The 17981-nt window shown below is 41.8% G+C and overlaps 1 protein-coding gene across 1 annotated transcript in view; it reads right to left on the reverse strand.

Moving 5' to 3' along the window:
* LOC141103030 (cadherin-related family member 3-like) overlaps window positions 1–17981 on the reverse strand; it is an 83522-nt gene that overhangs the window by 52305 nt on the left and 13236 nt on the right. Inside the window, exons 3-6 of the mRNA XM_073592173.1 lie at window positions 14939–15104; window positions 11364–11452; window positions 6535–6635; window positions 1027–1131 (exon numbers count right to left, since the gene is read on the reverse strand). Coding sequence (XP_073448274.1) covers window positions 1027–1131; window positions 6535–6635; window positions 11364–11452; window positions 14939–15104 — 461 coding nt within the window. The remainder of the gene's footprint in view (window positions 1–1026; window positions 1132–6534; window positions 6636–11363; window positions 11453–14938; window positions 15105–17981) is intronic.

The raw sequence follows: 17981 nt of genomic DNA on the forward strand, positions 1-17981 counted from the left end.
CATTTACAATTTGCATATAAAAGCTTGAAACATAAAAAGGAAGGCTATCCCCATAGAAGGGAGGCGGATAGCCCCCTTTTTTGTTTCAAGCTTATATATTCAAATTGTAAATGTATACCTTTGCATTATATTCATTGTGTATCTGATTAATGCTCTCCTTGCTCAGACTGTCAGTTTAGGTGGATGAACATGTCTTGGTAGGTTTGCAGTTTGTGCCATACTCTTTCCATTTTCAGATGATGGATTGAACAGTGCTCTGTGAGATGTTCAAAGCTTGGGACATTTTTTAAAAACATAATCCTGCTTTAAACATCTCCACAGCTTTATCCCTGACCAGTCTGGTGTGTTTCTTGGCCTTCGTGATGCTGTTTGTTCACTAAGGTTCTCTAACAAACCTCTGAGGGCTTCACAGAACAACTGTATTAATACTGAGATTAAATTACACACAGGTGGACTCTATTTACTAATTAGGTGACTTCTGAAGGCAATTCGTTGCACTAGATTTTAGTTAGGGGTATCAGCGTAAAGGGGGCTGAATACAAATGCACGCCACACTTTTCAGATATTTATTTTTTAAACATTTTGAAAACCATTTATCATGTTCCTTCCACTTCACAATTATGTGCCACTTTGTGTTGATCTATCACATAAAATCCCAATAATAATAATAATAATAAAATCCATTCACGTTTTTGGTTGTAACATGACAAAATGTGGAAAATTTCAAGGGGTGTGAATACTTTTTCAAGGCACTGAACAAATGCACCATGCACATGGTGTAAAGGGTCCAGTCCTTCTCAGGTAAATGAGGAGTATTGCTAAGAGCAATTGCATACATTTTTCTGCTCATTAGAAAATCCCTGCATTGCTGGAAAGGCATTGCTTGAAAATAATTAAATTTGTAGAGCGGTCCTGAGATTATACAAAGATTAGGCACCATATGAGTTATCCTTTTCTTGATACCACCCCACAAAATTATTTGAAACGATTTACATTAAAATATCTGTCACCCCACAATTTACTTACACACAAGTCAGAGTTGGCTCGTTGTCATTTATATTAGTTATATAGACCTTTATATTTCCTGATTTCTCAAGAGTCCCATCACTTATGGTTACAGTTAGAGTATAGCTGAAAGATAATAATAATAGTAATAATAATAACAACTCAGTGATACTCAGTGGAAAGAAACATTATAGTAGAATTCCAGTCTACATTTTATCTAACTAAGCCTAAATCGTCTCCCACCTTCCGCCTAGCTCCAATTATAACTAGTAAACAAGCGATATTGAGCTAAGTGCATATAAAGTAAATAAAATGATGTAAATGACAAGGAGGATCAGTGACTATGTTGCCGAAATTGAGTGCAGTGGATCCCTTGGAACATGGCCGCCACGTTAGTAGTCTTGGACAACGGAAATATGGCGGTGCGGTTCATGCTGGTTTTGAATACTAGCAGCACTGCTCTCTAGTGTTCGGCAACAGAAATTTCTCTGAATATAAGGAAGTGATATGAGCATCGCTGATTCTTACTGCCTCACAGAAGAAGTCCCATTGGACGAAACGTACGTCAGGCTAGGCACGGAGCAGCGGTGACGTACGCACACTCTTGGAGGGTGCTGGACAAACAAATGTTTCCATTGTGAGCCTAATTTTATCGTTTTTGTTGTAAGTACTTTTAATAAACTACTGTGTGCTTTTAAAAGAATGTTGCACAATGAGTTTATCTTCCTCTTTCATATGATGAATGTGTGACCTGGCTCTGAAATTTCCTTGACTGATGATAACTGTGGGATATACATCTGTGGAATCCAATTAAGCAGGCTGGGTAGTGGATGCGGTTGAGCCCATAGTGAGGGGTGAAAGCTCACTAATGCTCATATAGACCCTGGAGGGTGTAAAAATCTGGTAAGCAGATATACTTACCCTGTCTATCCTGTGGGGAGCACCGGGTGTCTTCACAGATTGAACACTGGATCAGAACACGTTTTGAGTTCACTTTATGGATGTGGAATTGGGACATTTGGACTATTAACAATCTTTCTTTTTTCCTTTTTTTATTTTTTCACATTCTCATCTTTATTGCATTATATTAGATTTTTTTTGCACTTTAATTATTAAGGGCATGGTTTGACAGCGCTACACATTTTTTTATTCTAATTTCCTATTATAACTACCCAGTAGAAGGAAGATGCTTATCCTTAAGCTGGTCATACATTTTAAAATTTTCTTATTCAATTTCCTTTAGATTTACCTTCAAATATGTAGTGTAAGAGCCTGCCTGATTGCATACCAATTGAAAGTGTTTACTGTAGGTTTGACCTCATATTATTTGGCATTGGTAAATGTAAAGGAAAATTGTATAAGAAAATTGTATAATGTATGGCCAGCCTTGCCTATTCTCTGTCCGGTCACATGATCTCCCCAATGGCCTGCTTCAGGGGAGAGGCAAGATCACTGACAATGGATGGAATGTCTGGGCAGTGACGTCACTATAGGCTTACTATTGGGCATCTTTTGTAGGCTGTCCCTCCCCTCCCCTGAAGCCTGTCGGTGGGAGCCAATCACGTGGCCAGACTGAAGCTTACAGAGAATAGAAAAGTAAAAGAATCCTTCTTCGGCAGGGTAGTTAGAATATGAGTTAGAAGGGGGCGGGAGCTGTTAGTCTTAAGTAACATTAAACCTTTGGGTTTTTTTCCTTTAAAATAACAAACATCTCACACTTACCTGCTTTGTGCAATGGTATCACACAGAGCAGCCCTGATCATCCTCTTCTGGGGTCCCCTGCCAGCGCTTCTGGCTCCTCCTCTTTGGAGAGTGCCTCCATAGGAAGCGGCTTTCCATGGGGGAACTCATGTGGGCTCGCTCCCGAGCCACCTTGTCTGCGTCCATTGACACAGACAAGGAGGCTCGGCCCCAGCCTCCGCTCGCTCGTCACAGAATTTGATTGACAGCATTGGGTGCCAATGGTGGCCGCTGCTATCAATCTGTGCAGTGAGGAGGGACAGAGCCGGAAGAGTCGAGGCTTGTGTGCACATCACTGGATTGGGCTCGGGCTCAGTTAAGTATAAGCGGGGCTGGCTGGACACATGCAACACAGAAGGTTTTGTACCTTAATGTATTGAATGCATTAAGGTAAAAAAAACCCAAAGCTTTACAACAACTTTAGTTGGATATGTGAGGTTGCTCCTAGATTGTAAGCTCTAACGAGCAGGGCCCTCTGATTCCTCCTGTATTGAATTGTATTGTAACTGTACTGTCTGCTCTCATTTTGTAAAGCACTATGCAAACTGTTGGCAAACTATATAAATCCTGTATAATAATAATAATAATGCTGAGTGATAGTCCTCCGCTGGAGGGTGGGAGAGTGCCATCTGGTGGAGGAGCCAAGAATATAGTAAGTATAGGAGCTTCTCTTCTCTAATGCCGCGTACACACGGTCGGACTTTTCGTCTACAAAAGTCCAACGGACGCTGACGGACTAAAGCTGGCTGGTAATCCGATCGTGTGTGGGCTTCTCCGGACTTTCAACGGACTTTTTTAGCCTCAAATCCGACGGACTTTAGATTTGAAACATGCTTCAAATCTTTACGTCGTAAGTACGACGGACCCCGAAATCCGCTCGTCTGTGTGCTAGTCCGACGGACAAAAACCCATGCTAGGGCAGCTATTGGCTACTGGCTATGAACTTCCTTATTTTAGTCCGGTGTACGTCATCACGTACGAATCCGTCGGACTTTTGTGTGGTCGTGTGTAGGCAAGTCCGTTCGTAAGAAAGTCTGCCGCAAGTCCGCCGAAGGTACGTCGGAAGTCTGTCGGACAGGCTGTCGGACTTTTGTAGACGAAAAGTCCGACCGTGTGTACGCGGCATATCAAACATCTCCTGATAAACAGGGACAGCCACACACTGATAGATATTTGACTTGTCTCCGCTGAACCTACTGAATTAAAATTTTTCTATAGACTAGATTTTTTTTTCAATCACTAACAGAAAACAAATGTATAGATCAGGAGTTCTGATCTCAGTCTGACTTTCCTGGTGCCCTTTTTCAGTGAATTAAAATATTTTGAAGCAAGAGACAACCAGGCAATTAGCAAGCAATCAATTAAAGTTGGATAAATTGTATCACCATAGGGTGGTACTGTGGATACACAGACAGACGTTTGCTAATGTCCTAACTATTGGGAAATATTTGTACATTTGTTGAAAATGGACTTTATAGGCACACCCGTACACATCATATTTCTTAAAATATTATTTATTTAATTATCGTTAAAAACAACGTAGCCTGCGCCGTAGCCTGTGGCCAGTCTGGATGGCGTCATTTCCAGTGCGCCGGCATAACGCACGTCCAGTCGGGACGTGTGTATAAATAGACGCTTCTGGCGTCTTATACATTCACCAATACTGCGTGGAGGCTATGACCGAACGTTTCTTACACTAGGTAGGTTTGGATATTCTGTTCCTGGCTGGGCTTTTCCCCCCTGGTTGGAATATTGTTATCAATCACATTTTCTCTTTTAGCTTTTAATAGCTTGAAAACAACTGAGCCATTTTAGACTTTGTTGCGGCTATATTGGTTACCTGATAGCTATAATGCCCCGTACACACGATCTGACTTTCCGACAAGAAAACCATGGATTTTTTTCCGAAGGATGTTTGTTCTCAAACTTGTCTTGCATACACACGGTCACACAAATGTTGGTCCAAAATTCCGAACGTGAGAACACGGTGACATACAACACGTACTATGAGCAGAGAAAAAGGAAGTTCAATAGCCAGTGCGGCTCCTTCTGCTTGATTCAGAGCATGTGTGAACTTTTGTGTGACGGACTTGTGTACACAGGAGTGTTGTTGTACACAAGTGTTGTTGTCGGAAAATTTGAGAACCTGCTCTCAAATATTTGTTGGCGGAAAGTCAGACAGCAAATGTTCTATGGAGCATACACACGGTCGGACTTTCCAACAACAAGCTCACATCCAACATTTGTTGTCTGAAAGTCCGACCGTGTGTACACGGCATAACACTTTATGGATTATCTACCTTTAAACCTATATCCTCTGTGATTTGGTTCGTTTGGGTGGTTATGTCTCCATTGCCGTCCTAAAAGGCTTAATATACTGGCTGTATACTTTTGACACTAGTGTGCAATATCTTGGTACGTGTATACATCATTATTACATCTTATGACATGTTCAGTGGCATAGGCTATTGTCTATAGAGATACTAGCTGCGCTGTATATATACATATATATAACATGCACCGAGACACTTTTTTTTCTCTTTCAGCTATACTCTATAATTATCTTTTAAAGAGGATTTCCACCCAAAAATGGAACTTCCGCTTTAAGTGCTGGAGACCCCCTGACATGCCACATTTGGCATGTCATTTTTTTTGGGGGGGGGCAGGTACCCTGTTTTTACAGGCACCCAGCTCCCACTTACTCCCCTGGCGCCGCGGCGCTGGAAGGAAGATCACCTCTCCCCCCTCCCTCCCTGCAATCTTCTTGGACACATCACAGGTCCCAGAAGATTGCCTGGCCATTCACAGCATGCAGCGCGGTTTGCGCATGCACAGTGCATGCCCAGCTGTGAAGCCACAGCCAGGCGCCCACAGTTAGAATGTCAGCACCGTGGAGAGGAGGGGGAGAGGATCGGGGCTTCATACGCCCGCATCCGTGGACTGTGGGACAGGTGAGTGTCTGATTATTAAAAGTCAGCAGCTACACTTTTTGTAGCTGCTGACTTTTAAATGGGCGGAATTCCACTTTAAGATACTTGGACAGCCATGGGATCGGGGTTTTGTGCTTTTGTTCTGTTTTTATCCTTTACCGCTAATATTAACGCATTGATTATATTGTAAGTGTCATTTTTTATATATTCTATACTACCTATACTACTCATGGGTTTAAATTAAGAGTATAATCTTACATACGTCCTCATAGCTAGGTTGTGCTTCTCTCTGTGACCAGGCTATGTTGTTTATGGACCATTTACACACTGGGTAATGGACAATCATCATACAATTTACTAGCTTTATTTATTATTTGTTTTGTCATCTGCTTTAATAGATGCTAAACTCATTACCTGTTTTTATACATGATAGATTCTCAAGCTCCTGAAAAAGCGCTGATGTGCGCAACATGTAGAGCAAACCTACAATATGCCTCAACCATAATCACATCAAAATACTTGGAACACCATTTGTCCACTCCAGGACACTCTTTATTCCTGTACATGGTACTATTGATGTAATTGGTGGCGTGAGTGCTATGTAGGCAATTTGTCATAATGTGATTTTTCAATTAATTATATGTATACACACGTTGTTTTTAACGATGATTAAATAAACTATATTTTAGGAAATATGATGTGTACGGGTATGCCTATAAAGTCCATTTTCAACAATTGTACAATTAGCAAGCAATGGCAGCGTCCATATTTCTTCCACCTGCATACATACATACATACATTAATAAAGTGTTTGCAACTGGCTACTTATTCCTATGTCAAACAAAAAGACATTGGTTACCTCTTTGTGTTACTTTCATAATCAAACATTTGCGTGATTGAGATTGTTCCTGTGTTGTCAATCTGAAACCCAGAGTTGCCCGGAGTAATCCTGATTGAATACTGATTAGGAAAACAGATTAAGCACCAATAATAATAATATGAAGCAATTGAAGGAAATGTTCTAAATGAATTACATGATCGTAACTGTACTTTATGAAAAGGAAAAGCTAAAGTGGGTTTTACATTTTTCTGATTTGGCATCAAAGAATATTGGCACAGAATTCTTCTGAAGTGTGGCAAGGGCAAGTATACCATCCCTAGTGGAGAGCTGCTTGGCACTCAGTGGAGTTCCTGAACTACAAAACTGTTTCACATTAAAGTATATGTTTGGGCAAAATAACAAAAAAAAAAAAAGAATTATGCAGTACATCTCTGCAATATGTGCACTTGTCCATGTTTTATCTCTTTAAACACCCTGCAAGTGCAAAAAAAATACCTCTTGATCTGCCAGAAATGTACCTAAATACTGTATTTTTTTGTGGATTTAGTGGTAGCCCTGTGTTTTAGTTTTTGTTAAACTGCTCAAACCCTCCCACTCTCCTCATCTATACAACATAGGTGATAATTATTCTGTGATCCAAGAGAAGAACTGGGGGGTTAAATAGATAACACAGGATGTGTGCACAAGACAGCTCTTAAAGAAAACCTTCACCTTAAATTAGGTTTAACCCTTTTATGACTGCCTAACACATATGTGTGGCGGCATAAGGGTGGGCTTTAACGTCCACATGCCGCACATGTGTGTTCATGGGGGGCCAATGTTTCTGTGCTGAGAGCATGCTCCTTGCATGCTCCCAGGACAGAGATCAAGCTGTGAAAGACAGCTCTTGGTCCCCGCTAATGATCGGAAGGCTGCGGGACTGGTTTCCAATCGTGTGACCATTGTGACAGCCAATCACAGCAGTCATGTGATCAGCTAATCCCCCCCCCCCTCCCCCCGCGTTCAAAACTTTTTAGAGAGATGCTAGGGTGGCAGAAAGGGGTTCATTTTTCCCTGTCTCCTTCACCCTCCCTCTTTCACATTTGGCTATTATTATTTTTTTTTGTACTACAAAGCAGCACTCCCGAATTTCTTGCCTAGGTGAAAGTGATGTTTGCGTCCCTCTGCCTCCCACCTCTCGGATTCTGATTCATGAGCAGATGTGCCATAGGGTTTAGTATAGAAGTCAAATCAATCAAAGCTGAGAACGTTGGCGGGTACAATGCTTTCTCATTGGCTGAGGAAGTCCCCAACCTTCTGGCATCCATAGCGGATGTGCAGGTGCAAAAAAAAAAAATTTGTGCCATATGCAAGTGACATCTGAATCTTTGGGGTGCTATGAGGGTGCTTGAAGAATTTTTTGGGGTTCTTAAGCACACTCAAGCACCCACCTGGCACCGCCCCTGCCGGGGACAAAACCGGGGGGAAAAACCAGGGACAGACTTGGTCCGGGCACAGTGTCCTCAGTCCGGGGACTGTCCCTAGAAACTGGGGACATCTGGTCACCCTAGTTTTGGGTTCCAACAGAGTCCTCTGGCACACCTGCTTATAGGTGGCTTTCCCACCCCTGTGCATGTGCAAAGTTCCAAAACTTTGCCATGTTTACACAGGAAATCTCCTGCATGTGCGCAGATCTGCTGAAGAGCTCTGCAAGGACCAAAAGGCCGGGCAGATACATCAGGCACATCTACACACACGCCATAATAATGATGATAACAGCTCTGGAGGGGGGCAGAGCCAAACAAAGGGGGACAGAAGTTCCTCTTTATTTTCTTGCATGGCCAGCAGGTATCTTTTTGCACTTATCGAATAGATATAACACAAAAAAGTTTCATGATATATTGAGCAGATGAAAAGGAAGCAAATAAAATAAATTCATTGTTAGGGGTTGCACACACTTTAAATAACTTGTAACACCATCTATCAATCAGTATTGTTTGACTTTTGTAGCTTTAGTACCTTTAACACTGTGGGATGGAGTGGAGAGCTTTTAAACGATTGAGAACAATAAATATTACATCTCTAACGCGAAACATATACATTGTGTTAGGCTGTTTGGCTGGAATATTATTTTCTAGTTTCCTGTAGTTCAGTATCATTTTTTAAATTGTATTTATGCAAACAAACATTATGTGATATTTGTACACTAAAAAGCACTTTAATTACATAAAAGAATAATAATCTCTATGGATAACTGACACCATCGGCTGCCTCGCAGTTGACATTGTGAATAAAGTGTTTCTTAGTAACATGTTGTTATTTGCTATAAGTATTATGGGGTGATGACCATATTAAAGACAAAGGTTCCACCAACGGGAAAGTAAGTCGGAACATATGGTAGTTTCGCTGGCAGCGTTTGTACTGATGATGATGTACGTCATCATAGAACTTAGAAATCTTTTATTTACTAAGATCCTCAAACAAAGGTGAACCTTTCATTCAATTAATTAAAGGCACAGTCCACTTAAAAGTCTTATTCATGACACGTGGAGTTCCAGTGGACTGAGTCTCTTAAAGGCTTACTATATATTATTTTATAAAAGTATAATTTCCTGTTTTAATTCCTTTTTTTATGAAAATGAAAAATAAAAGGGTAGGTCAACAAAAATTGCAGTAGAGGGAAAAGGGATCAGTTTCTTTGGTATTTAGCAGAATTCAAAGAAAACCCATGATGCATGTGTATACATGCTCTCCTCTCTCTTGTTTGGTGCATCGTACTCTTCCATCTAAGATCCCCCTTCATCCTTCTCCATCAAATGTGCTGCTTGATGATAGAGGAAGATATAGAGCTACTGAACAGAGCAGTGGAAGAGTGAAGGAAAGGTGTGGCTGTCAACAGAGAAGTGTGCGGATGCAGTAGTGGTAAATGGATGAGTTTACAGGTACACTGGCTGTCAGTGGAGAAGTGTTTGGGTGCAATGGCTGCCAGTACAGGTGTGTAGATGCAGTGGTTGTCAGTACAGGTGTGTGGGTGCAGTGGTTGTCAGTACAGGTGTGTAGATACAGTGGTTGTCAGTACAGGTGTGTGGGTGCAGTGGTTGTCAGTACAGGTGTGTGGGTGCAGTGGTTGTCAGTACAGGTGTGTGGGTGCAGTGGTTGTCAGTACAGGTGTGTAGATACAGTGGTTGTCAGTACAGGTGTGTGGGTGCAGTGGTTGTCAGTACAGGTGTGTGGGTGCAGTGGTTGTCAGTACAGGTGTGTGGGTGCAGTGGTTGTCAGTACAGGTGTGTGGGTGCAGTGGTTGTCAGTACAGGTGTGTGGTACAGTGGTTGTCATACAGGTGTGTGGATGCAGTGGCTATCAGTACAGGTGTGTGGATGCAGTGGCTATCAGTACAGGTGTGTGGATGCAGTGGCTATCAGTACAGGTGTGTGGATGTCATGGCTATCAGTACAGGTGTGTGGATGCAGTGGCTATCAGTACAGGTGTGTGGATGCAGTGGCTATCAGTACAGGTGTGTGGATGCAGTGGCTGTCAGTACAGGTGTGTGGATGCAGTGGCTGTCAGTACAGGTGTGTGGATGCAGTTGCTATCAGTACAGGTGTGTGGATGTCATGGCTATCAGTACAGGTGTGTGGATGCAGTGGCTGTCAGTACAGGTGTGTGGATGCAGTGGCTATCAGTACAGGTGTGTGGGTGCAGTGGCTATCAGTACAGGTGTGTGGATGCAGTGGCTGTCAGTACAGGTGTGTGGATGCAGTGGCTGTCAGTACAGGCGTGTGGATGCAGTGGCTGTCAGTACAGGCGTGTGGATGCAGTGGCTGTCAGTACAGGCATGTGGATGCAGTGGCTGTCAGTACAGGCGTGTGGATGTCATGGCTATCAGTACAGGTGTGTGGATGCAGTGGCTATCAGTACAGGTGTGTGGATGCAGTGGCTGTCAGTACAGGTGTGTGGATGCAGTGGCTGTCAGTACAGGTGTGTGGATGCAGTGGTTGTCAGTACAGGTGTGTGGATGCAGTGGCTGTGAGAAGATGCGCGCAGGTGCAATGCCTGCCACTGGATGTAAGTGGATGTAGTGGTGATTAGTGGAGACGGGTGCAGTCAGTGGCAGTTGGTTGAGAAATGTGCCTGTGTAGTGGTGGTAGGTGGAGAGGTGTGCAGTAGCAATAAATGAGGTTTATGAGTGTAACGATTGGCTAGGGAATGTAAATCTGTGTTTACTTACCAACAGGTCCCACACCACAGGGTTTCCATTAAACAATATCATCCTGGGCTCCCAGAAGTGATGCCAACTTTTGGAACTATTTTGCCAGTATTAGAGCTTTGAATAGAATATTAAATACTTCGCTCCCCTGTCATTTTTATAGTCTAGTCTATAGTGAAAAACAACTCATTTGTTTTTCACAGTAATAACTTACATGGATAATGAATACATTATTTGCTATGGAGAGAACTGACACACCTTGTGATTGTGATTAGGAAAATACGATTCAGCAAAACAAATAAAAATTTCAAAGCTTAAAACCAAAAACTGATGATATAAGAGAAAGCATTGTTGACCCAGGTCCAGGGTATCACAAGCGGGGATTTATCTCAGCACCTCTCTGGACTGTGCCGTCACAATTAAAAAATAAAATAATGCAGCAGCATGGAACTCACAATGTGCATTTGTTTTACATGAAGGAAAAACTATAATCTCCTCTAAAGGTCATTACATGGAGACAAGTAAAAGAAATTCTATCTTATTACTGTTACAAATGACTCCAGTGTGAAGGTTTTGCCAGTAAGCAATTCCAAGGAAAACTCATCGGAATTGTGTCAAGTACCGCCATCGCAAAATGCTTCACAACCGCCGCGATTATTACCTGCAGCACATCATTATCTGGGTCCTTGGCTGCCACTTTGTAAATGACTGTGGAAACAGCAGTGTTCTCAGCTATATACAGCTCAGCGTCTAATGGGAAAAAAGTTCACAGCGATTATTTACTCTACTGCTGAAGATTCTCGAAAGTTAAACTGAGCAGATGACAAACAAAATGCACTAGCGGAGGTTACTTTCAATGGAAACTACATGTCAGAATGATCAGTGGATCTGGAGGCAGTAGTGTATTTAGGTTTTGTGCTGCCCTAGGCTTGACTAAACTCGTGTACCCCTAATTTAAATATGACCCACCACTTCCTGTCAAGGCCACACCCCTTGCTGTTTAAGACCTGCCCTGAAATTTTCGAGTGGGGACACTAGTTCTGAGGGACTGGGAGGGGGGGGATTCCCTTAATTTGCATAGATTTCCTCTCACTTCCTGTTTGGCTATGGGGCAGGAAGTGAAGGGAAATCTCTGTAATGGGACAGGGATGGTAAAAAAATAAACTGACAGGGGACTATAACCCTCCCTTATTCTATCCAAAATGAAAACAAAAAAGTGTTGCCTATAGTTCTGCTTTAAAGAGTTCCACTCATTTTTTTCACTTGCTCTAAATCCAATACCCATCCTCCATTTGCTTTTTTTTTTTTCTAAATACAGAATACCTGTAATTTATGATTTTCTGGAGCACTTCCTGGTCCCTCCGCCTAGGCGAATACGTCATTAAGCTCTTCCCATGGACACCTGGGATATCGGCATCATGTATCCCAGGAGTCCTTGGGAGTCACCTAACACCGAAATCTTGCGCTATTTCCCATCAGGAAATGAGTAGAACAAGCTCCACGCGATGGCATTACTGCGCAGGTGCGAGATCGGGAGGTGCATGCTGGGTAGCCAGCTGCACCGATTCCCGGAAATAGATACAGGAGGGCTTCAGAAGCCCACAGTGGAGATGGAGCTTCCGAAATCCAGGTGCTTTTATTGAATTTAAGCAAAAATAAAAAAGACTACAGTGATAACACTGTATCTAAATACAGCATATAAGGTGGATCAAGTTGAAGTGGAGTCTTAAAAAATGAGACTGGAACTGGGGGACTGGAACTCCGCTTTAAGCACAAATTTCTGATAATTTTATGGAGAGGATTAAAAAGTTAGAATCATACCAATGGTGCAGCAGAAAACACATAGCACAGTGAGGAAGGTTTGTGGTCCAGGATTATAGGACAGTCAAAATTAGAAGCAGCCCCCCCCCCCCCCCCCCCCCCACAGTTGCAGAATGCTGGCCGCCCGCATACAGGAAGCAGTGTGGCCGCTTTATGGGGGCGCTAGACTAATCTGCCTCTCAGCCCAGTCCGCCCCATAAGACTGGTGCTACACTAACAGTGTAGCACAAGCCGGCGGAGACTCTTTCCGTGTTGCCCCCCTGCAAAGTTCTGCCCTAGGCCTGGGCCTTGTCAGCCTAGGCCAGGATACAGCGTTGTCTGGAGGTAGAAGCGGCTGAAGTTATATGAGAATCTCAAATGGTTTTGTATATGGCAACCAGGGCCTTGCCCTCTCCTGCATCCTAAACCTCCTTGTTGGTTAATAGACCACTTATCACATTAAAAAAAGAACAAAGGGGAGGTTTAGGACGTGGAAAGTTTTAGAGCCCAGATTGAATTTTACTTGATAAACTGAGATTGGCATGGAACTTCAGCTGTCTATATCTCAACATTTAACGACCTTTTTAAAATGCAGTTTTAACTGAAGATAGCATTTTCATCATATGCGTGTTATAGTTTTATTTTAAGGCCTTCAGGACCACAAGTCATTGAAGCCTTCATGTCTAGAATGAATTTAGCAGTGTCAGTATGCATCAGTTAACTTGACAATATGTATTTCATTTGCCTACATAAATCATTTTACATTGTTTATTAGGGACTTGTAAGGTTTCTATTTGCTAACATATTTTAATAAGGAATTCGTATCCCCACAGAGTGGTACTGTACGACACTTTTGTATATAATGCCATGTCCCGATAATTTGGATTATTTATTATTATTACTTTATAGGCATAACACAGGTATATATTAAAAAATAATATATACATAAATATAAATATAAATATAATTAAAAATTACCTGTGTTATGTCTATAAAATCCATCATCCAAAAATGTATCTATTAATAAAGCATATTTTAATAAATACAGTTTTTATTATTATTATCTGACAAACGGACATAAAAGTGAAAAAATGAATTTTCAGTTTACTCATAACAGTTTTTAATCAGACTTTTTTTTTGCACAATTTTTTAAAGTGAAGGAAAACTCTAAGGCCGGGTTCACATATGTGCGAATTGGATGCGATCTTCACTGCATTCAATTTGCACGACGTGTGAGTGTGATCGGCTCTCAATGGAGCCGGTTCACACACGTCCGGGGCGGCCTCAGTGCGGATTCCAAAAGGGTCCTGTGCGTCTTTGGGTCCGGTTCAGGTGTGAATTCAGGGAAAAATTGAGACTTGAATGGCACCTGAATAGGTGAACAGGAACGCACCAGACCCCCTGGTTGGAAACCGTGGCCGCACATATATGTGAACCTGACCTAAAAGGCAAAATTTATGGGCAGACACGTTTCTTTTATTGCAGAATAGGCAATAAAATAAATGTACCTGCCTGCTTGCATTCTTCTGTAGAATGTACACTGAGCTAAGCATGCACAGGTCAGATTACTCTTTACATTCTCAGCAAAGTACCTGTGTGCTGGAATAAATGAACTCCTGCACATGCACAGCAGTTACATCATCCAATGCCAGCCAGTTAAGACAGTCAAAGGCCTGGCACCTGTATAAAAGTTGGGGAGAAGATGCCTGCACTATCGGGGACCTCCAGGCTTTGGAACATTGGAGCAGAGGTAAGTGGACTTTAGTTCAGCTTTAAAGCTTTATAACACTGTATGTGTTTTTCTCTCCACGATGGGTAAACAAAGACATAGGCACAGTACCATCTGTGCCTATCTAAAAATGTCATCCACAAGCTACATTGCCATACTTCCCAACATTTTGAGATGGGAATGAGGGACACCTACTCGCAAATGTATGTAGGCATAGGATACGCCCCCTGTCACGCCCTCTTAAAGGAGAATTAACTAAAAAAAAGATTAGTTATATCCACAAGGGCTTTTTTTTTACCACTACTATTGCTTTATATTTTTAAAATTTACAAAAAATTTACTGGCCTGCACAAAGTCCTGACCTCAACCCGATAGAACACCTTTAGGATGAATTAGAGCGGAGACTGTGAGCCAGGCCTTCTCATCCAACATTATTGACTGACCTCACAAATGCACTTCTGGAAGAATGGTCAAACATTCCCATAGACACACTCCTAAACCTTGTGCACAGTCTTCCCAGAAGAGTTGAAGCTGTTATAGCTGCAAAAGGTAGGCCAACTCAATATTGAAACCTATGGACTAACACTGGGATTAAAGTTCATGTGCGTGCGAAGGCAGGCGTCCCAATACTTTTGAAAATATAGTGTATGTCCAAGGCATACCATTGTGCTCCCACAAAAAGCTGAAAAAATCCATCCCTGTATTACCTTGTCTGGTCAGTGTTCCGGTAAAGACTGGAGCCTTGTTAACATGGGTAATTTCGATAACAATGGACTGTGTGGCCGTTGTTTTTTTGCTGTCCTCCACCAGGATTTGCAGAGTATACAGTGGCACAGCTTCAAAGTTCAGCTTGGGTGTATTTGTTGTTATCAGCTGGATAGAAGGATTAGGCGAAAGATCAGTCAAATCCAAATTATGTAGATTATTATAATTAATATAATGCATGTCCCTTCATATATAATTTCATCCTGTGGACTCTGCATAACTAGATCTCCCTTGGATGGGCATTCAGCTTGAATTTAATTCTTTTAAATCAGGTTATACTATGATGTTTCGAAATGGGACCTAAAGGGAAACTATAGTTATTGCTCTATCAGGTTTATTCAATATGACAGTGCAAAGAGCAACTATAATGTGCAAAGTGCATTGACCCACAACAGCCTTCCACAAATAATCTCAAAGACTAGCGAGAGAGGTAAAGATAACCACCAAGAAAAAATGGTGGAGAGACATCTGTCCATTGTCTGTAGAGCTGCAACCCTTCTGTTTCCTGCACAACTTACCAGTTTACACTTTTCTTCTCTCTTCCTATTAAAGCTAAGTACACACGATGAGAACATCGGACGAACGATCATCCATTTTTTGTGCATGCTAGTCTCATATCAAAGACGAGGGGGTTACTAAAGATGTGAACATTTTTGTACAACAGAATACAAATTCTTGTGTACATAGCTACGTTACAGCGTAGAATTGGAAGTGATGTAATGTACGTGTTAACCCTCTCCTAGCTGTGCATTTATCATTTGTTTCCAAGTTTGTTAGTTTTCCTAAATATATTTACTGAGCATAGGCATTTTATTAATGGGAGGGATTATGCTTTAATACGAGCAAAAGGCAGGCTTGCCTGTGAGTTCTGCACGCCAGGTTAATAGAGACCAGTCTCCATTACAAACTGCTATGCATTTGTATTCTACCATAACCTGACACACAGGTCAGTTGATTTATCTTTTTTCTACAGTATACCTGATTGCAAAGTATAGGCAGGCACACAAATGGTATGACTTTAATCTGAAATGTACCTAAACCCAAAAATAAAAATTGAATATATATATATATATATATATATATATATATATATATATATATATATATATACAGTGAGGACGGAAAGTATTCAGACCCCCTTCAATTTTTCACTCTTTGTTATATTGCAGCCATTTGCTAAAATCATTTAAGTTCATTTTATTTCCTCATTAATGTACACACAGCACCCCATATTGACAGAAAAAACACAGAATTGTTGACATTTTTGCAGATTTTTAAAAAAAGAAAAACTGAAATATCACATGGTCCTAAGTATTCAGACCCTTTGCTGTGACACTCATATATTTAACTCAGGTGCTATCCATTTCTTCTGATCATCCTTGAGATGGTTCTACACCTTCATTTGAGTCCAGCTGTGTTTGATTATACTGATTGGACTTGATTAGGAAAGCCACACACCTGTCTATATAAGACCTTACAGCTCACAGTGCATGTCAGAGCAAAAATGAATCATGAGGTCAAAGGAACTGCCTGAAGAGCTCAGAGACAGAATTGTGGCAAGGCACAGATCTGGCCAAGGTTACAAAACAATTCTGCTGCACTTAAGGTTCCTAAGAGCACAGTGGCCTCCATAATTCTTAAATGGAAGACGTTTGGGATGACCAGAACCCTTCCTAGAGCTGGCCATCCGGCCAAACTGAGCTATCGGGGGAGAAGAGCCTTGGTGAGAGAGGTAAAGAAGAACCCAAAGATCACTGTGGCTGAGCTCCAGAGATGCAGTCGGGAGAAAGTTGTAGAAAGTCAACCATCACTGCAGCCCTCCACCAGTCGGGACTTTATGGCAGAGTGGCCCGACGGAAGCCTCTCCTCAGTGCAAGACACATGAAAGCCCGCATGGAGTTTGCTAAAAAAAACACCCAAAGGACTCCAAGATGGTGAGAAATAAGATTGTCTGGTCTGATGAGACCAAGATAGAACTTTTTGGCCTTAATTCTAAGCGGTATGTGTGGAGAAAACCAGGCACTGCTCATCACCTGTCCAATACAGTGCCAACAGTGAGGCATGGTAGTGGCAGCATCATATTGTGGGGGTGTTTTTCAGCTGCAGGGACAGGACGACTGGTTGCAATCGAGGGAAAGATGAATGCGGCTACGTACAGGGATATCCTGGATGAAAACCTTCTCCAGAGTGCTCAGGACCTCAGACTGGGCCGAAGGTTTACCTTCCAACAAGACAATGACCCTAAGCACACAGCTAAAATAACAAAGGAGTGGCTTCACAACAACTCCGTGACTGTTCTTGAGTGACCCAGTCAGAGCCCTGACTTAAACCCAATTGAGCATCTCTGGAGAGACCTAAAAATGGCTGTCCACTAACGTTTACCATCCAACCTGACAGAACTGTAGAGGATCTGCAAGGAGGAATGGCAGAGGATCCCCAAATCCAGGTGTGATAAACTTGTTGCATCTTTCCCAAAAATACTTATGGCTGTATTAGATCAAAGGGGTGCTTCTACTAAATACTGAGCAAAGGGTCTGAATACTTAGGACCATGTGATATTTCAGTTTTTCTTTTTTAATAAATCTGCAAAAAATGTCAACAATTCTGTGTTTTTCTGTCAATATGGGGTGCTGTGTGTATATTAATGAGGAAAAAAATTAACTTAAATGATTTTAGCAAATGGCTGCAATATAACAAAGAGTGAAAAATTTAAGAGGGTCTGAATACTCTCCGTCCCAAACGTCTTCCATTTAGGAATTATGGAGGCCACTGTGCTCTTAGAAACCTTAAGTGCAGCAGAATTTTTTTGTAACCTTGGCCAGATCTGTGGCTTGCCACAATTCTGTCTCTGAGCTCTTCAGGCAGTTCCTTTGACCTCTTGATTCTCATTTGCTCTGACATGCACTGTGAGCTGTAAGGTCTTATATAGACAGGTGTGTGGCTTTCCTAATCAAGTCCAATCAGTATAATCAAACACAGCTGGAC

Source organism: Aquarana catesbeiana, linkage group LG07, assembly GCF_042186555.1.
Source record: "Aquarana catesbeiana isolate 2022-GZ linkage group LG07, ASM4218655v1, whole genome shotgun sequence".
In the NCBI taxonomy this organism is placed as follows: domain Eukaryota; kingdom Metazoa; phylum Chordata; class Amphibia; order Anura; family Ranidae; genus Aquarana; species Aquarana catesbeiana.